The sequence below is a fragment of the Xyrauchen texanus genome, chromosome 49, assembly GCF_025860055.1.
Source record: "Xyrauchen texanus isolate HMW12.3.18 chromosome 49, RBS_HiC_50CHRs, whole genome shotgun sequence".
NCBI lineage: Eukaryota > Metazoa > Chordata > Actinopteri > Cypriniformes > Catostomidae > Xyrauchen > Xyrauchen texanus.
The window spans coordinates 9644262-9663860 of NC_068324.1; the positions used below are offsets into that span (position 1 = coordinate 9644262).

Sequence of the window (19599 nt, forward strand, 5' to 3'; positions counted from 1 at the left end):
ACCTCAAGTATGATGTATAATTACCATTGAGTGGATTTAGCTCTCGACTTTAAGACGCTGCAAAGAATGAACCCATATGGAGGAAAGAACAAAGTGTACACTGTGTGCTTAGGATCATAAAATTGTTCCCTGTAAATTTTGATAGAATCCAAATCAAGAAAGGTAGCCATGGCACACAAATACAGTGCCTGCAACATCTAAACATTTTATTATTTAAGTAAAGTTATAAGAGGTAATGTCTGGTGCACACTGGATGACTTTTGGTCGTGATTTCGCTGTTTGAGAAAAAAATTGAGAATAGTAAACCATTTTTTTCATCATAGGGCAAAAATCATCAGTATTGGATTGCTTAGTGGTCAATTAATTGCCTTTGCATTGAATCCTAGCATAAATAGAGGTCTGCATTCTGTGGAACATCCGCAGGACCTGATTAGATTTCTTGCGACATGGGAATAAATTAAATTTCTGAGTTGAAGGATGAGTGGATAGTACTTCCATGAGATGTGACTGGAGCAGGTGGTCAGAGACTAGCCTGAAAAAATCCTATGCGGATCTCTTTTTTTAAATTTGATTAATGAATGAATGCAAGAACAAAAAAAACGAAAAAACAATAATTGTTATTTTTTTAATAGCGTAAAATAAATATGCACACAGCTTGTGCATTAAATTATCCAATATTTAGAGCAGGCAGGTAGTCAACGGGGGATGTAAATGGTAAATTTAGTGTTAAGAAAACAATTTCAAATTGGCAAATTGGCGTCATAATCACACGTTATCTGAAAATAGCAATAACAGAAAAATAAAACATTCTTTATATTCACTTGTTGTCTATTTGTATGGCTTTTTGTTGGAAGAAAATCACTGCAGGTAGAGAGCGGGAGAACATGGAGTAAAATTCAGCGGGAGCGTTCGGGTGCGGGATAGAAACCTGCGGGAGTGGGCATGAGCAGGATGAAACAAACAGTCCCATGCAGACTTCTTGCCTGGTGCAAATTGCCTTTGCTCTCTACCTGGCGTATGATTTGGCCACACAATTTTGCTGCTTGACGCAAATTCTGAGAATCACAAAAGATTTATTTTGTCTTTTATTGCTTAATGTGTCAAAATTCACCAAAGGCCATTTGATTGCCTTCGCACTGAATCCTAGCCTAAAGCCTAGTGCACACTGTGTAATTTTGGCCATGATTTTGCTGAGATAAATTTCAGGAATAGTATAAAATAATCATCAGTCTTTGATCGCTAAATGTGACTGCACCAACGGTTGATTAATTGCCTTTATGATTAATCTTAGCATATATCCGGCATACTGTACAAATTTACCCACAATTGTGCTGAGACAAATTTGGGGAACCGTAAAATATTTCTTAGTGCAAAAAAACTGCAGTCTTTGATCGAGTGTGACGTTCACTGATGGTAGATTAATTGCCTTTGCGATTAATCATACTCAAAACCTGGTGCGCTGTTCTGCAATGTTGGCCGCGATTATGTTGCTTATTTCAGAAATCCTAAAAAAGTATTTTGCCAAAAATCAGAATTTGAATTTGAATCGTATCCTAAAGTGCACCTTGTAGGATTTTGTTGAAAAACATTTTGGGAATCGTAAAAGATTTATTTATTCGTAGGGCAAAAATTGTCAGTCTTTGATGGATTAGCGTGATGTTCACCTACAGCTGATTAAATGTTTTGCGTTGAATTTAAGCATAAAGCATGGTGCACACAATACAATTTTAGCCAAGATTTTGCTGGGACACGTACATTTTTTTTTTCATTGGACAAAATCAGCTGTGTTTGATTGCTTAGTGTGACATACTCTCCAATGGCAGATTAATTGCCTTAGCTAGAGATTAATCTTAGCCAAAGATGAAGTTCCGCCAGAAATTCTGAAATGTTTTTTTCAGAATAATACTCAAGTTATGATTGTATAAAAATGACCTCAAGTTTGCTCTGAAGAATGAGCAGCACATAAATTTCCATCTTTTGTCCAGCCACGATAGACTTCAGACAACAATAGGACTTGTATTTTTGTTATCTTTCAGAAAAACATGGCTGATGTTAGCCCATGGGCTGGCTTGGATTTGTGCCCTACCAATTGAATTTTGTGTGTCCATAAGAATGTCAGAAGGTAACTTGAAGGATCACCCAGTCAATACTGTCAATCAAAACCAAAGTTCTTAGATGTTTATTGTACAGTCTAACATAAAAAAAAAAACATTTATGTAGCTTTTATTTGACATATTACTTGGAAAAATTGTAAAGGACAGAAACAAAATCTCAGTGTGCACCTGGCTCAAATCATTGATTCTTCAGATTACATTTTTAGTTGGCCTATGTTATTCTTTGTCTGATGCTACAGAGTATTTTCTTCCTTATTACACAAATTAAGAGTCCTCACAAGGTCCTTTTCTCATCCTGAATAAAAATGCAAATGAAAGATGGTAGGAAATGTATCACTGTTAAGCTTCCACGATAGCCTTGTCGCAAATCTTTCAAGGTTATTAAAACCCACCAACCCGCATCTCCCACATCTATGGGTTACTTAACCACTCTCGCCGGGCTATGCAATCATAATTTTGTCTTTTACGTCGCACATGGGACAATGCGACTGTGAGTTGCTCTCCAGCAAAGAGCGCTGATCCTTGAAATCGTTGCAGTGTGGCTTAGTCTTTCTCCTCTTTTCTCTCTCTCTCTCTCTCTCTCTCTCTCTCTCTCTCTCTTTATCCATCTCTCACTCTTTCCCTATTGCCCTCTGCCTTATTACCCAGAATACAAATCGAATCTACCTTTTGTTACCTCCCCTGAGTGGCTCGATTAATGGCAAATGAGCCTGCAGAGAAGGCTGGGAAGAATAATTATTTGGAAAACCAAATGCAGTAAATATTTGAGCACGGTTTTTTGCATTTACTGACAGAAAACCTGGCAGATAGAGTGAGAGACAGATACTGCTTGGAAGAGATGCGTGCAGGGAAGCTAAATATGCTACAACTACAGAATCATGTATGATTCAGTGTGCCTAGAGTCTTCTTGGGCGATACTTCCACTCTCTCCCCTGCCTGCCTGCGTTAGACTTAGAAAGTGTGTGTGTGTGTGCTTGTTTTTGTGTGGTTGCGAGTCTTGCGTGGCTGGGTGTGATGTGCATGGCAGATTGTTGGCACTGATGTCTGGTAGATTAGCAAATTTACTGTAATCTGCATATTTTTTGGACTGCGCTTTATTACCCTCTTCTCGAAGACATAGAATTTGGAATGAAGTGTTGCATTTATTTCTGATTATTTTGATATGAAAAGGAATCGTCTTTATTTCAGAGATTAAGGATAATGGCTTGTAATTTGATTATTTTACTTGAAGCTTTTTTGTAACACTTTACAATAAGGCCCTACCTTAGCATATATTAATTTGGTATCATGAACAAACAACAAACTACATTTTTACAGCATGTAACATTAATCCTGATTAATATTAATTTATAAATACAGTTGAAGTCTGAAGTTTACATACACCTTAGCCAAATACATTTAAACTCAGTTTTTCCACAATTCCTGACAACAGAACTGGTGTAACCGAGACAGGTTTGTAGGCCTCCTTGTTCGCACACGCTTTTTCAGTTCTTCCCACAAATTTTCTGTTGGATTGAGGTCAGGGCTTTGTGATGGCCACTCCAATACCTTGACTTTGTTGTCCTTGCACCATTTTGCAACAACTTTGGAGGCATGCTTGGGGTCATTGTCCATTTGGAAGACTTATTTGCAACCGAGCTTTAACTTCATGGCTGATGTCTTGAGACATAATTTTGCAAGCTTCACCCTTTTTCCTCCAAACATAACAATGGCCATTATGGCCAAAAAGATCAATTTTGGTTTCATCAGACCAGAGGACATTTATCCAAAAAGTAAGATAATTGTCCCCATGTGCACTTGCAGTCTGGCTTTTTATGGCAGTTTTAGAGCAGTGGCTTCTTCCTTGCTGAGCTGCCTTTCAGGTTATGTCGATATAGGACTCGTTTTACTGTGGATATAGATACTTGTCTACCGGTTTCCTCCAGTATCTTCACAAGGTCCTTTGCTGTTGTTCATGGATTGATTTGCACTTTTCGCACCAAACTACGCTCATCTCTAGGTGACAGAATGCACCTCCTTCCTGAGCGGTGTGATGGCTGCATGGTCCCATGGTGTTTATACTTGCGTACTATTGTTTGTACAAATGAACATGGTACCTTCAGGTTTTTGGAAATTGCTCCCAAGAATGAACCAGACTTGTGGAGGTCCACAGTTTCTATTTCTGAGTTCTTGGCAAATTTATTTTGATTTTCCCATGATGTCAAGCAAAGAGGCACAGAGTTTGAAGGTAGGCCTTAAAATACATCCCCAGGTACACCTCCAATTCAGTACAACTCCAAATAGAAGCTAATTGTTTAAATCTTGACATAATTTTCTGGAATTTTCTAAGCTGTTTAAAGGCAGAGTTAACAATGTATATAAACTTCTGACCCACTGGAATGGTGATATAGTCAAATAAAAGTGAAACAATCTGTCTTTAAACAATTGTTGGAAAATGTACTTGAGTCATGCTCAAAGTAGATGTCCTAAACGATTGGCCAAAACTATAGTTTGCTAATATTAAATCTATGGAGTGGTTAAAAAATTATTTAAATGACTTCAGCTTTATACTGTTGTTCATTGTCAGTTCATGTTAACTATTTAGTCAACTAATATGAATGTAATAATGTTCGTTCATGGAAGAGGGAAAGGAGGAAGCGGGAGGTGGTGGATCCAATTCCAAAAGGTATTTTATTTGACAAAAACTCAAACTACTCTTTCCAGCGGTAAACACTAAGCATGCTTTCCAGTGGCACACTCTAACACAATGTTCATTCAAACAGCACTCTCTCAGGGTGTGTGAAGCTCTCTCTCCCTCTCTGGGGTTTTGGGCAGCCTTTTATCTCCCTGCCTCTCACTGTGAACATAGAAATCACAATTAGAAGCAATTCATCTCAGAGAAAACCCTTACCACTTCCTCTCTCCCCAGACGAATGCTCGGCCATGCCTTCACCCCCACAATTAATGTTAACAACGTATTTTAAAGTGTTACCCTTTTATTTATTTATTTGGTAACTATTTACAATAATGTTGTATTTATTAACAAAAGATAACATGAACTAATAATGAACAATACTCTTGCTGCATTTATTTATCAATGAACAATTCTTTTGCAGCATTTATTAATGCTAATGGTTCATGTTAACTTCTACATATGTTAATACATTTTACATTAAAGGTTATACATTAGTTATAACATTAGTTAATGCTTTATGCACTAACATAAATAACAATGAACAACTGTTTTGATAAATTAACATTAATCATAATTAATTGTGGAAACATAATTGTTAATTAATTATACCTAATGCATTAACTAATGTTAACAAATAGAGTGTATTGTTCATTTTTAGTTCATGTTAGCTATTGTGTCAACTAATATTAACCAACCTTTTTGTACAGTGCTTCTGCCTTATGTATTTGGTGATATTTTATGGGTATTTAATTAACATTGGTTGACTCAATAGTTAACTTGAACTAACAATGAACAAGTCTTTTGCAGCATTTATGAATCTTGGTTAATGCTAATTTCAACATATGCTAACACTTTCTGTTTGTTTTTAAAAGTGGTATAAATTAATATGAGTTAATTGTGTTTTGATAAATTTAAATTAACCAAGATTACAAAATGCTGGGGGAATAATCATTATTCATTGTTAGTTAATAATACTTTATGCATTAACTAATGTTAACAAATAGAACCTTATTGTTGTAGTGTTTTCAATATTGATTTATTTGAAATTATAATGTCTTTTTCTGATTTTATTACTGCATGTTAGCATAATATATTCTAGGAGGTTGCTTTGTAGTGGTTTTGAATATTATTTTTTGCATAAGCTGCCATGATGTATTGTTTCATCATCGGCTTATTTAAAAAAAATTTTTAGATGTCAAGTACTTTGTTTTCTGGTAAATATCTCAGGAAAATGTTGATTAGAATATGGAGCATTAGCAGCTTTGTCCTGTTTTCACCTGAATATAATTTTTTGAATGTTAACTATTTCCTAAAATAAAACACCTTGCAAAGAAATATAAAAAGCAAATAAACATCATCCACTCAACTTTTTAAGTCATTCATGTTATGGGCGTGGTAAAGAGATTTTAAACAACCAACGTGGATCTTTTGGGCAGGGCCGTAGCTAGTGGGGTGAAAGATGGTAACGAGTCTAGGGGCCCAAAGGTCCAGGGGGCCCCACAGCAAATTCTAAACTGTATTTTATTTATAGGAAAGGGCCCCAGAGCAATATACAGTCAGTGCCCTGCTCTTGGGACTGAGGCTGTTTACCTTGTGCTAGTCTTAAATATGTGCATTTTAGCTTATATTGTCATTGTATAAAAAAGCAAGTATCACAACATTTGAGGCCCAGTGTACAATAATATGTTTTTAAACTATAAATGTTTTGTATCTTTCTGAGTAACCCTTCATATAATACAATTTATAGCTTATTTTATGATTCATGCCTAGGCTAAATCAAACACACCATTATAACGGATGTCGAGTTAGATTGATGTAAATATGTAAATTAATGTTACTAATGTTACAATGCAAAAAAAAAAATAAAAAACACATTACATATCCACATATGAAAGTGGCTCAGATTGAAATTCATAATGAAATTGTGACTTCAGTGTAAACAGTCATGTTGGAATTCATTTTATTGGTACATCAAAAGCTGTTCATATTGACCAGATCCAAAAAACTGGTGCGGAAAAATGTATGAAATTTTGGCCACATCAAACTGCGGCGTGAAAATAGCCAAGAACAGCATCCTCAGTAGTAATTATGTAACTATTACAACTCTCATTGGCACATGATGTGCATTCTAAAATGTGGTTCAAAATCCATTGTCTTGTCATTCCAAAGCACAATTTGTCAAAACATAATGACTGTATGCCCACCCAACAGTGGTGTCTGTTTAATGACACCAGCACAGTTTAACACAGGTTAACAGAGGCCAGAGGGCTTGCAAGGCAACTGTGAACCCTGTATAACACTGCATGCAGCAAACTTACCATTGCCTCTGTTGCCATGGCTACCCGCAGCAGGTTGCCAAGCGAGGATGGCTCTATTTCGAGCAACGATTCTGGGAAGCTGAACACAGGCAGGAGCTCCATAGCTCGGAGAAGTACAGCACAGAAAGCACCCAAAGAAGAGCAACACACAAGAAATGGTGAGAAAGAAAGAAAGAAAGAAAGAAAGAAAGAAAGAAAGAAAGAAAGAAAAGTAGGAGATTCCCATTACATTGCTATAAGGATTGCAACCTGTTTATGACACTCATAATAATTATCCTAATTATCAGGAGTTGAAGGTAATGCAAAACAATAGCATAACAAAGTGCTAATAAATGTAATTTCTGTAACTGGCTGAAACAAGTGTTAACTGTAAAAATATACATGTTTTATGAGTGTTATGCAGGTCGAGATATCTCAGACACTTATTTAATTAATATCTTTAAGGGAGTAGGACATTTTTTTGCATACTTTTACATGAACAAATAGCTTGCAGCACCTTTACAATTTTACAAATTGTCAGATTCCATTGCTTCCATTTAAAGCACACAAGCTGATTTTTGGAACATTCTCAAATCATATTGAGTTAAAAATTGATCTTTAGGTTTTGCAAAACTTGTTTATACATGCCAGCTCAAGTGTCAGCTCAACACCAAATACAAAAAAATTATAAAATGCATAAATATGAAAAAAATGTATTCAACTTTGCACTCATTGTTATGCTAATAATATTAGTTATGAAATGTTTTTAATTAAATTAGAACAACTGGAATTAGAAGCATTTTAGTGGTCTCAGACTCCAGCAAGGAGAATTGCCAAGATAAGCATCCAGGAATATCCCAGATAATTGTTTATACTGTTAAACCCTGAAACCTATAAATAAGCGATTATTCCAGGATATATTCAGTACATTTTGCAGCACTAGCTAGAATCAGACTCTATTTTGGGTAGGAGCCTGATGCTTTCTGAGCATATACAACCCATTTCTATGCTTGTACTGTTGATTTATATGATTGCATTGGTCTCCTGTGTCTTATTGCAGACCATTATGACTCTCTAACTGGCTCTCTTCGCCTCATTACCATCAAGCCTATGGCTGCCCCCCTCAATTTTTCCTATCCTGACTCATCCAATCACAGCCAAGACTCTGTCATCCTGAATGGAGAGGTAAGTTTGATATCACCATGGAGATGGGGCCACCTCATTAGGAAGGCTTTAATTGCTGATTTATTTATACCTGTGTTGAGTGCTTGTCAACAGAAACAAACCGAGTTTTGGGCCTTGTCTTGCATTGTGTCCTAACTAGGTGTGAGGCTATAGGTTTCCGTTAACAAGCAATTTGCCTGTCCACTGTGAAAGAATAAATGCCGCGTGATGAGGCACAAAAACAGCCAATCCGAACATATTTGATGTTTAATATACAGTTACATGAAGCAGGATTTGAAACAAAGATTTTTTTGGTGAAAGCTGATACATTTTATTGATAAGAGGTTGCTCTTTAGAGGTTCTCCGTTTACGTACAGTAGTTGATGTCTCAGTTTTATTTAAGAATCAATTTTATCTAAGACGTTTCTCCTAAAATTCCTTAGGAGCAATAAAATAGACACAGAATTGTTGACATGTAATTAGAGTATAAAACTATAAAATTAATGTTGATGGAATAGTTCAGATAATTTTGTCTTGGAAGAATTCTCTGACTTTGTATTGGTGTCTGAGACCATATGAGCACAGTTTGAGACGTTGTGATGTCTTCTGAAACTCTTAAGGAGACACATGTGAAAATATAGGGAGATTACTTTTAAAAAAAAAACATCTAAGTCACTCCAGTCAGGCTTCCTAAGCAACCAAATGACCCGGTTGCTAGGATGGATAGTCACGTTGGGTTAACCTCCTCGTGGTCGCCAATGTGGTTCTAGCTCTCTGTAGGGCATGTGGTGAGTTGTGCTTGGATGCCGCTGAGAATAGCTTGAAGCCTCCACGTGCGCTAGGTCTCCGAGGTAACGCGCTCAACAAGCCACGTGATAAGATGGGCGGATTGACTGTCTCAGACACGGAGGCAGCTGAGATTCATCCTCCGTCACCCGGATTGAGGTGAGCCACTACGCTACCACGAGGACCAAGATTGCATTGGGAATTGGGCATTCCAAATTGGGGAGAAAAAAGGGATAAAATAGTCTACATCTCCTCTCCATTTAGTCTCGATAGCTGGGATTCCATCCATGTATTTTTATGCACATTTTTGGTTATCGTATAAAACTGCTTGATGGAAACACCAAGATTCTAATAAAATCTCCATTGAAAATGCATATGCTCGCTCGAGGTGGATAATATTTTATTCGAAAAGAAGAAATGCACATAAACAATGATGAAAACACATTTACAATATAAACTACAAGATGTGCATTAAAAAAGTCATGTGATTGAATAATTTGTTCATGGACTAACCAGCGGACCAATCATTGTATCTGAAATATTGCTCTTATCATCCTGAAATAACAGTGTCCTGAAAAACCAAAGCCTGAGTTTTCAGAGCAAATAAGTCTGATACAAACTTGAACTATGCTGAAGAGCAGGTTTTCTGACATTTATTTTGAAAAATATTTTATAGAACGGCACGGCAAGGTCATAAGGATGGATGAATGCAAACACATAGTGCTCCCAGAACTGTGTGAATCACTGTCACTCCCCAAAATGAGACACAGTTCTTAAGTTTTTTTGTCTTTGTGCTCTAAACTATGAGTATTTTATTAAAAAAAGAGGCACAGTGTCTACAGTTTATCCGGAAGGACAATTTTGTTTTGTTTTGCGATATTATGTTTTTTTTGTTGCATAAATAAAATTCCTACATGCATGGAAACTTAGCTACTGTCTGGTTAGGACATATGGGCCAGTGGTCTAGGTTGAAATTTGAGGCCTATTATACTGCTTTGTTCGGATTATTAAATAACACTATTTTCTCCCACAGGTAAATATTGGACTGAAGCAGAAGTCAGACATTGAGCATTATCGGAACAAGTTGAGGTTAAAGGCTAAAAGGAAAGGTTACAGTGATGGTCCTGTATCTAGCAGTAGTGGAAGTGGCAGTGGACACTTGTACAGCCATCGAGACAGGCTAAGGCGAGAGAATGCATCCCTGGATTTGGAAGATTTGCGGGGACCAAAGGAGAACAGGAAACCCTCCACTTATGTAAAGTACCGCAGGAGGTAGGCGGAGATTAAAACCCTGACAGCTATTAGTCATCACAAAATATTCAGCAAAAAGAAAATCAATTGCAATTTCCTACATACTGGAATGTTTTTAAACCTAAACCGTAATGTTTTCAGTCCTTCATCAAATTGTATTAATTCGTATGGTCAATCTACAATAAAATGTTCATCATTCATATATAAAACAAAAGAAGAAAAGAAAAAATGCCTTTGGACCGAACTCCATTTCTACCTGAGAAAAAACAGAAATCAATATATCAATAAACAATTATATCAATACTGTTGAATGTATCCTTGACTATGCTGTGTACAACATACAGCATGTATTCCATGATGGCCCATTTTTAAAACATCTGTAAGCTAATATTATTACATATTTCATATTTTTTTTTACAACTTTTTATTTAAAAAATGTATTGGTATATACTGAAATTAACTATAAACAAGATTAGTAAATGCTGTAAAAAGTACAGTATTGTTCATGTTAACTAATATTGTTAACTAATGTTAACAAATGGAACTTTACTGTTAAGTGTTATCAATACTTTAGTAATATGCTTACCATGTTGATCTCCAACAAATGCTACGGTTGCTTGTTGTTGCCTTGGTAAACAAATAATTCTAACATGTTGCAGAATAGCTAGAATTGAATAAAACATAGCCTTTTTGAAAGTGAAAAGCAAATTGTTATTGTTTTTAAAAGACAAAACTGCCCATTTTGTGTCATTTAAAAATTGCATGGGATCTATAGTGTTAAAGTGGTGACTGGATAGCAACCAGATTTTGGTTCCATTAAATATGCACTTAAATTTTAGCATGATTTAAAATCTCTTTACATGGGCTAAAATGTAACTGCTTCAGGCATGTAATATTTGACATTAATGTTTTAGTCTGTTCTAATGAAAATGCTGCAAAAACATTTCTTAATCATTTTTATTGGTTTTCAGTAATAAAAAAAGACAAAGAAGATATATTAATTTGAATGTATAATAATAACTGGATTTTTTAAATTAGTATTAATGCATGAATATTACAAACTCTTGCAAGGTTTATGCTTAAAACTAGAGAGAAAAAAATGCAATGGGGTAAAAAACAAAATTGATTCCTTTCCTTAAAAAAAAGTTATATTTTCTTACACAATTTAACAATTTTGTAAATTGATCTTGATCAAAGATATAAAGAGAAAATTTTAAAAATATTGATTAATACAATGACAATCTGCAAATCACAATGTAAAATGCACTATGTTGGTTCTTAATGATGCAGTGATCATGATACTGACATATTTTACTTATTGACCAATTGTATAACATTCTCTTTAGTGACTCCCATAGGGAACCTGCATATTGGAGCAGGCAGTCTCTGCACACCCCTAGTCCAGTGGAGACAGAGATGGACATGCTGGTCATGAGGGAGAGATCTAGAAGGGGAATCCGCAACAGCGGCTACGATGTGAGTGCTGCCAACCATGCATCATGGGACCCAAAATCCCAGTGGCCAAATACTTACTTTTTATGAAATCTTCTGCTGTAGACTTGGTGTGCAGTGCATGTCAATCACAGATCAAGGTGCTGGCAGAGAAAGATTTCTCTCTTTGCCTGGTAAAGACTATCAGCTCAGGTTTGCTCTGAGGCTTAAATGAAGATGATTACCTTTACTTTAACTTCAAGTTCAGCTTATGGGTTTAATAAGTTGAGCTGGAGGTTGCTGTTTTTTTTAACACTGACTTTTTGTTCACCTCATCACAGAGCAGAAAAGGATCTCATTGAATGAGAATATAATTTTAGCCTGTTCAGTGATTTAGATTGGAAATACGATACCGGATAAAAACCAAGAATGTTCAGAGCTTTAAAGGTGTCGAGCTTTTAGCTTTCAGATCAAGGAGTTTCAATGCAGATACTTCTGATAACAATTACGTTGCTAGACATATATTGAATTTATCTCATGTGCTATTTTCTGGATACTTCCATTCAGTGACCGCATGAGGATGAGGAAGCAGACAACTTGTAGAAAAATGAATGGGAGTATGGCAACTCTATGAATATATTTCAATGTCTGCTCTGCTTTGAGTATGATGTTATATTATTGTGTATTATCACAGACAATATAAGGAGATTAACCACAGGCAGATTTAGAAATTAAAATGTCCCATCTTTCAGTTAAGACCCAATCACATTTTTTTTTGTTTAATCTAGAATGTCCAATGCCATTAACTGGACCAGATTTAGCATAATTTGAGCTAAAGAAGCTAAATTTAAGACACCAGTGTAATATGTTCTTGAAACATAATCTTGACAAACAGTTTTGGAGATTTTGGTCTTCCTCCACTAATGTTTAGGAGCTTTACTTGTACACATAATGCCTAACTAGAAAATAGCTTCTTGGTGTGCTCAACCAAGATGGCCACTGAGTGAAATGCCTTGATTTAAAGAAACTTTACTTAAATTACAACTGTGCATTATGTGGCATAAGCCTTATGCATGTTTATGCATGCACACCAGGGTGAGCCAGAGCCAATTGAAGAGACCGATGTGGATCACCTTCTGAGTTCCCTTGGTTTTGGTGTTGACCCTCAGGTCAAAGGTCATTCTGACTCATCCACCCTAAGTTCCCAACCATCCATTGATGAAGTGAGGCAGCAGATGCACCTACTCTTGGACAACGCCTTTGGCCTGGCCTCTGCTGAGCCTACTCCAACCAACCACCACCACCATCACCACCACCACCACCCTCATAGTCCTTACAACCCCAGCCATAGTAGCCCCTACTTGGATGGAGTTACCAGCGCACCTGGCACTATGAACCACCCCAACGGAGCTCTTCAGCGTGGCTCCTCCTTTGGGCCAGATATGCACCAGTGTAGCCTCCCCAAGCCTGTGAGTTTCGCACTTACCTTAAAAAAATTATTGAGAAAGTAATTGACTATTAGCTCTAAAGGGGAAAGAGTTGTTGTGCAGATTTTAATGTATTATGATGGTAAAATTACAGCATGGTCATTTTTTTTCTTATGGGGGTTGATATTGTCGAACACATGGGCTTTAGAAGATTTTGTAGGCTAAATTTTTTTTAATATTATATACATTTTAGTAGGCACACAGTATTATGGGTGTTTGGTTTTCCATGTTAACATATTTGACTGCAAATCAAAGTACGAAGATCTGAAAGTTACTCTGAAAAACTGTGGCCCTCATCGAATTTTAATTTTGGATAATCTGGTCCTCGAAAGAAAGTAAACAAAGTGCCCTAATGCAAACATATTATTATATAAATATATCAGTGTGCTGTAGTTATGGAAACAGTTGATTGATCTTTATGGTGAAAGGGTTGATGTGATTGGCTCTGCAGGGATTCAGGTTTACCCAGCTGCCTGATATGGGTTTGGGGTCCCCACCCCCCCTTATTCCTCCAAGAGGAGCAGCCCCACCTGGAACTTCACTAAGACGGTGAGAGAAACCTTAATAGTACACATTTGGAATGATATATTTGATTTGTTGTGGTTTAGTGGTACTTTTTATTGTATTACTGTTACTGTATTGATATCTCTTTACCTTCAAACAAATCTGCCTATATGCATATCTTCCTGCATTAAATCATTACAGTGCCAGCAGTATGGAGATTAGCCTACATTCTCATGTATTTTTATATAAGCTCTGTCCTCTAAAATAGCTGTGGCTAGCATGAAATGGTGCTTTGCATGGCTGTCAGTCCTGTTGACTGCATTGAGGTGTGTTATGCAGTTCTGGGGTGATCTTGGCCAATGTTGCCCTCTGGTGGTGTGATCATAGATCAAGTATAATAAGATTCAATTAAATTTTTCATCTATTGTTGTAGGTCGACACCAGACATGAGTCTGAAGCCTCGTGTCTCTGATGCCTCTGAGATGAGTCAGCACAATGGCACCCCCTATCTGCCAATCAGTCGAGCTCCATTCCCCGCTGTTACTGTCGATGAGTCTATGGCAAGCTACTCAGGTTAGGGTCTGCAATGTTTTCAGTAAAAAGTTTGTGCAGAATGTGAAGATCAGTTTTTAAGAACAAAACATACATACAAAACAAATGTATAGTACTTACTAAAAAGGCAAAAACAATTAAATGGGTCATCAGCATGTTATAACAGAATTTACTGTACTCTTACAATATTTATTGATACACTTTCAAAAAAGTACTGTGAAGGTAGCAGACCATGGTAAAACGTGAGTGTGTGTGTAAATGTGTGTATGTATACACACACACACATACATATGTAAATTAAAAAAAAATAACAAATCGAAAAACCATTTTATTTACTTTTCAACGGTTTGCAGGAAACCCAATGACAGCAGTATATGCCATATCTGCCAACCGCCCTGGCTACTCTGACTACTTTGTCCTGTCTCCACCATCCTCCTACCGGAGTCCCTCTTGGATGTCATACCCTCCAGAGCCAGAAGACCTTCCACGTCAGTGGAATGACACGGTAAAGGCAAGCTCGGTTTCTCTATATAGTTTTCTATGTGCCTAAACGTGGCTCCTAACACATTTGCTATAAAATTGGGACTTCCGGATATTACCCTCACGTCTGGATACAGTCCTCAAAGTATGAACAGTGAGCCTTTATTAATTTGGATAGTCTTTGTTGTCTTACCTAAAGTGTATTTTCTTTTCCTTTTCAAAATTTCTTACAGAACCAGTGTCATCTGGAAACCATTTGCTGAACTGGATTTAGTTCTGATGTTGAGCAGATACAGAAATTTACAAGGGTATTTTAGAGTTTTATTTTGTTACCCATTTCCACATGCCACGTAGACTGGATTTATCAATTGTCAGAGAAATGCTCATTTAATTTATATGTTTACATTTCAAGAGTATTAATAAGGCAAGGTGGCTTAAGTGTCCAAAAACTTTTTGGGGCCACTGTATTATTCAAGCTCAAAATATTGTCCTTATAATGAAAGCAATATGTTAATTAGATGCTGTATGATTATGTCCCTTTCAGGGTGCATACCACCAAAAATAATTGTTGCCAACTCTGAAATTACTCATCCAGCAGCTCTAACCCACCTCAGAGCTCAGCTGAACAGCCAACCCGACCCGTAATCCACAAAGTCACCTGCCGGCCTCATCAAGATGCAGCACCCGTTAATAATCAACGTCCCTGTGAGGGTAAATCGCAACCTGTCCTTGACGTATAAAAACCATGTTGAACAAACAGCAGGTTGTCTCACTGGCCAAAACTGTGTTTTTCTTAAAGCTTTTTCAAATTACGAAACAAGTGTTGTATCTTATGCAGCTGGCTTTATGTGTTTTAAACACTTAAGTTATTAATAATGGAAAACTAAAACGTTTTTTTTTTTTTTGTCTTGGGCAATCTTAGCTTCACTGGTGCGTTTCTGTGTCTTTTGCTGTAATTTGTGATTTTTTTTTAGAAAAGGTTATAACTGCAGGTGATTTCTTTTTGTGCACACTGTATGGCTTACGTAAAAATGTTGACAATGAATGGCGTAAAAGAAATGTACAATTTGGAGGGATGTGACATCCTGTACTGTATCTACTGTACGCATTCAAGCAGAAATAGTAGATGCTTTATCTTTCTCTCAGAAATGCCATAGCTTATGCTGTATTAAAGTGTTTCACAATGCACAGCCATTCATAAAAGGCATGAATCATCTTTAGGTATGTTGTGGGTAGCCATAAAGTTTTAGTTGACAAAAAGATTTAAAAGTAGTTAAACCCAGATGCCAGAATTATAGTAGAAAGCAAGGGCTAGACTTTAAGAGGGATTCATATTTTTACTGGCTTTTTGTAAGTACTTAAAGAGTGACTAAAAATATATTATATATAAAATCAAATAATATAATATTTTATTGCCTTATTCATAAAAGGTACCTATATATATATATATATAATATCAGATAGCGAAATCTAGATAAATTATCTGTTGAAATATACAGCATACACCAAAATTGACTTGAAATCAGATTTAGAAAGACATATTTATCAAATTGAATACAATAAACACAGCATAATTCTTCATATTTTCAAGTTGTAAGTAAGTACAGTGTTACGTATGAATCATTTGGCATGTGTTCTTAAGAGAATGATTCTAATGCATGTAGTCTGGACACAAGAATTAAAAGGGTTTTGTATGTGAAGCAAGACCCATATTTTCTTTGGGCAGTTATAGAAAGGGTTAGGTTAGTTCTACTCAAAAAAACAAACAAACAAATATAAAATTAAAACACAATTCAGAGACATACACAGCTGAAGTATCCCATTAAAAAGACGCTATCTAGTCAATGTACAACCATTTTTTGTTAAGGTGCATTCGCAGAATGACGCATTGCAATCAAGCTGCCTTGGAATATATTAAATGTCATAATGACATAATCGGATTATGAAAATCGCAAAACCATAACATAATGTGTTGGATAAATTGTTATAAATGCCACAGATGATTACATTTTTTTTTTAAGAATGTTGTCCTTTTGGTTTAAGTATGTTGATGCGGGGATGTGCAAATATCTTAACTATCCCTTAATTGTTCCTTTTTAAAGTATTTTATTTTAATATTTTTATATAAATTACATCACCCTTTTTGGCCAACAATGGAGGATATTCTGCTAAAACGGTTACTAGTGTAAAATATAGTGCTTCAAATGAAAAAAAAAAAAAAAAAACTTGTGAAACTATGTGAAAACAATTGTTAATATTCATTACAGAGTGTCTATTTACACTAAGTGCAAATAGCTCATCTTGTTGGCAGAGGCTATATACACTAACTCCGCCCACTACTGCTCAGACTAAACTCAAGACACACACGACAGATTTATTTGGAGTTAACTGCTGATCAAATGAAGGCGGGCATATTTAAATTTTTCGTGATTGGGCAGAGACATTTAACTGGTTAACGGGTTAGACATTTAGTGGATTAAGAGATTGGATAACTAAGTGACAATCTGTGCTCCTGAAGTCTGGTACAAACACAGAATTTTACAACAAACTGCTCCCCCATGTGCAGCCTATGTAGCTCTGGGTGTTATGGTATGTGTATGTGTTGTCACGCTGGAGATCTGGGTTAGAATCCCACCCTTTGACATACTTTCCCCATGTCTCTACTCTTAATATTTCCTATAATGCTATTTATAGTAATAAATGAAAGAGATTCCTCTCAGTGATTTGGTCAGAATGAAGATCAGGGAGTTGAGAGAAGGATTTGATCCAGATAAAATGAACCATGGTTTTACTGTAGTAATATTGTAGTAACCATGTGTTTTGGTGGAAACTATATAGTTCTGTTGTACTAACCATTGTGTTACTTCAGTAACATGTTGTTAATAGTAGTTAATTGTTACCATGTTTAATTTTGTGGTTATTATGATTTTACTACAAAAATGTCATGGTGATACTACAGTTACTGTAGTAAAATCATGGTTCATTTCTGTAATGTAGGGTTAGGGGTAGGGGTTGGTGTAGGGTGTCTGTGGGACTCCAAATAAAACAATAAAATGCTGCAGTGTCACTATACGGTATTAGTATTTAAACAGGGGTGTAAGAATATCTGCCACTATTTGCACTAGTGTGCAAATAGCATCTAACGCTGTTTGCACTTATTGCAAAGAAGATGCTTTTTGTTGCTTTTAACACGTAGTGCAAATAGCCTCTGCCTATTTATTATGTGTACATTATCGTAACAAATCAAATGTTGATGAATTGTTTCCTACTTATACAACACTAAACGACTTCATATTTTCCAGATGTACTGTATATTTCCCCTTCGATTCTGTAAAAACAATATTTGTTTTAAACATTCAACTTGTCTTTTATTTTCTTCCTGATTATTTTCCATAGCATAATGTAAAATACCCATCATTATAATCTTGGTTTAGCACTTTGAAAAACTCATTCTTGTGGGTTGCACACTGAATCAAATCTAATAAAAACTACAGAGCATTTGATCATTTAAAAATGATTAAATAGTCTAAAATGTGGTTTATATTGTTTCATTTAACATGTTGGATATCCGATTCATTTTAGTGAATCGGTCCATCCTTTATGTTCCTCAGGTGTAGTGTTGGAAAGTTCAATTAATTCAAGTGAATCAGTTCACTTGGACGATTCATGTAAATGTCCAGATTAAAAAACAACTCTCAGCACAACATTTTAGCCCCTTATTTTTAAATCATAATGTTTAACCTGTGTGATACAAGTAATCAATTATTGATCTTATCACCACATAAGATTTCATTGTATTATGAAAACATCCTTCAACTTCCACAACACCAAAAAAAGGACCATTTATTGAAACTCAGCTAGATGACCAGTTAGTGCAACACCTGGTGTCTAACTTTGTTTTCCTGTTCACACCCTGTCCACTAGATGGCAGCTCAAGACCTTTATTTTAAGTCCTTTAATCCAGCAAACACTTCCTCCACACCAAAGTCATTCCTGGCATTGATGGAACGGCTTTTATTCACTTTGTAAAAATCCATTATGTCCCCTAACTCTTCTCTAAACACATTTGGTAGATATATTCTCTTTAGCCTTGTATATTTTTGGCCACCACTTTGGAAATTTAGGTGCCATCATTTTCTTCTATCCTCTTCCCTGAGGGGATTCATCCACTCACATCCACTACCTGCCAAGGTGTTTTTCATAAGCCTGACTTGAGGACTGGCCAAGGGGGCATGTCAGTATGGCTGAGGCAAGCCTCTCTCACGCTACAGAATGCTGCCGGGGGGGTAAAAGCACCCTGTCCACTTCAATCTTTTCCCTGTCCATTTATCTCTAAGAGCATAGCCATTCAAAGCCACATGAGTCACATCCATCACTGCAGGGGACGAGGCCCTTGTCTCTTTCAAACATCTACCAGGATTCAAAGTACTAATCACCGTTCACCATTCACTAGGTAATACATAAGAGTAAATTTTTTTTGTTGTTGCTATAATTCAAGGCAACTGTTATGCATGACTATAGGCCACAAAGAGTGGCTTTAATTGAATTTAATGCTGACAAAAAAGCACAGGGAAATCACTCTTTCTCAGCGGATTGAGTTGGCGTAATCTGGGAGATTTTTGCACTTTTGATTTGCAATTTACTGTAATTGTCACCTCAGCACCTCAGACCAACAACACTTGTACTATTGTTTTACTTAATATAGTCGGCTAAGAAAATAAAAAGGTCAGTCACTAATCTTGATTCCCCAAGAAGTGCAGATAAAGTTGTACTTCAACCATGCACATGCATGTGCAAGTAAAATTAACATGAACTGAACAGTATCCAACTAAATCAAAGGCAACACTAATCACCCAAAT

At 36.2% G+C, this 19599-nt stretch overlaps 1 protein-coding gene across 6 annotated transcripts in view; it reads left to right on the forward strand.

The window, feature by feature from the left end:
• Positions 1-18435, forward strand: part of LOC127640411 (UPF0606 protein KIAA1549L-like) — a 69726-nt gene extending 51291 nt beyond the window's left edge. For 3 of the 6 annotated variants that reach the window (XM_052122945.1, XM_052122949.1, XM_052122951.1), the window contains 10 exons: positions 7137-7264; positions 8146-8270; positions 10069-10307; positions 11633-11762; positions 12812-13186; positions 13656-13753; positions 14142-14281; positions 14614-14771; positions 14974-15048; positions 15285-18435. In XM_052122945.1, coding sequence (XP_051978905.1) covers positions 7137-7264; positions 8146-8270; positions 10069-10307; positions 11633-11762; positions 12812-13186; positions 13656-13753; positions 14142-14281; positions 14614-14771; positions 14974-15003 — 1423 coding nt within the window. In that variant the 3' untranslated portion in view covers positions 15004-15048; positions 15285-18435. The remainder of the gene's footprint in view (positions 1-7136; positions 7265-8145; positions 8271-10068; positions 10308-11632; positions 11763-12811; positions 13187-13655; positions 13754-14141; positions 14282-14613; positions 14772-14973; positions 15049-15284) is intronic. The other 3 variants (XM_052122950.1, XM_052122946.1, XM_052122948.1) reach the window with 3 other exon arrangements.
• The last annotated feature ends 1164 nt before the right edge of the window (positions 18436-19599 follow it).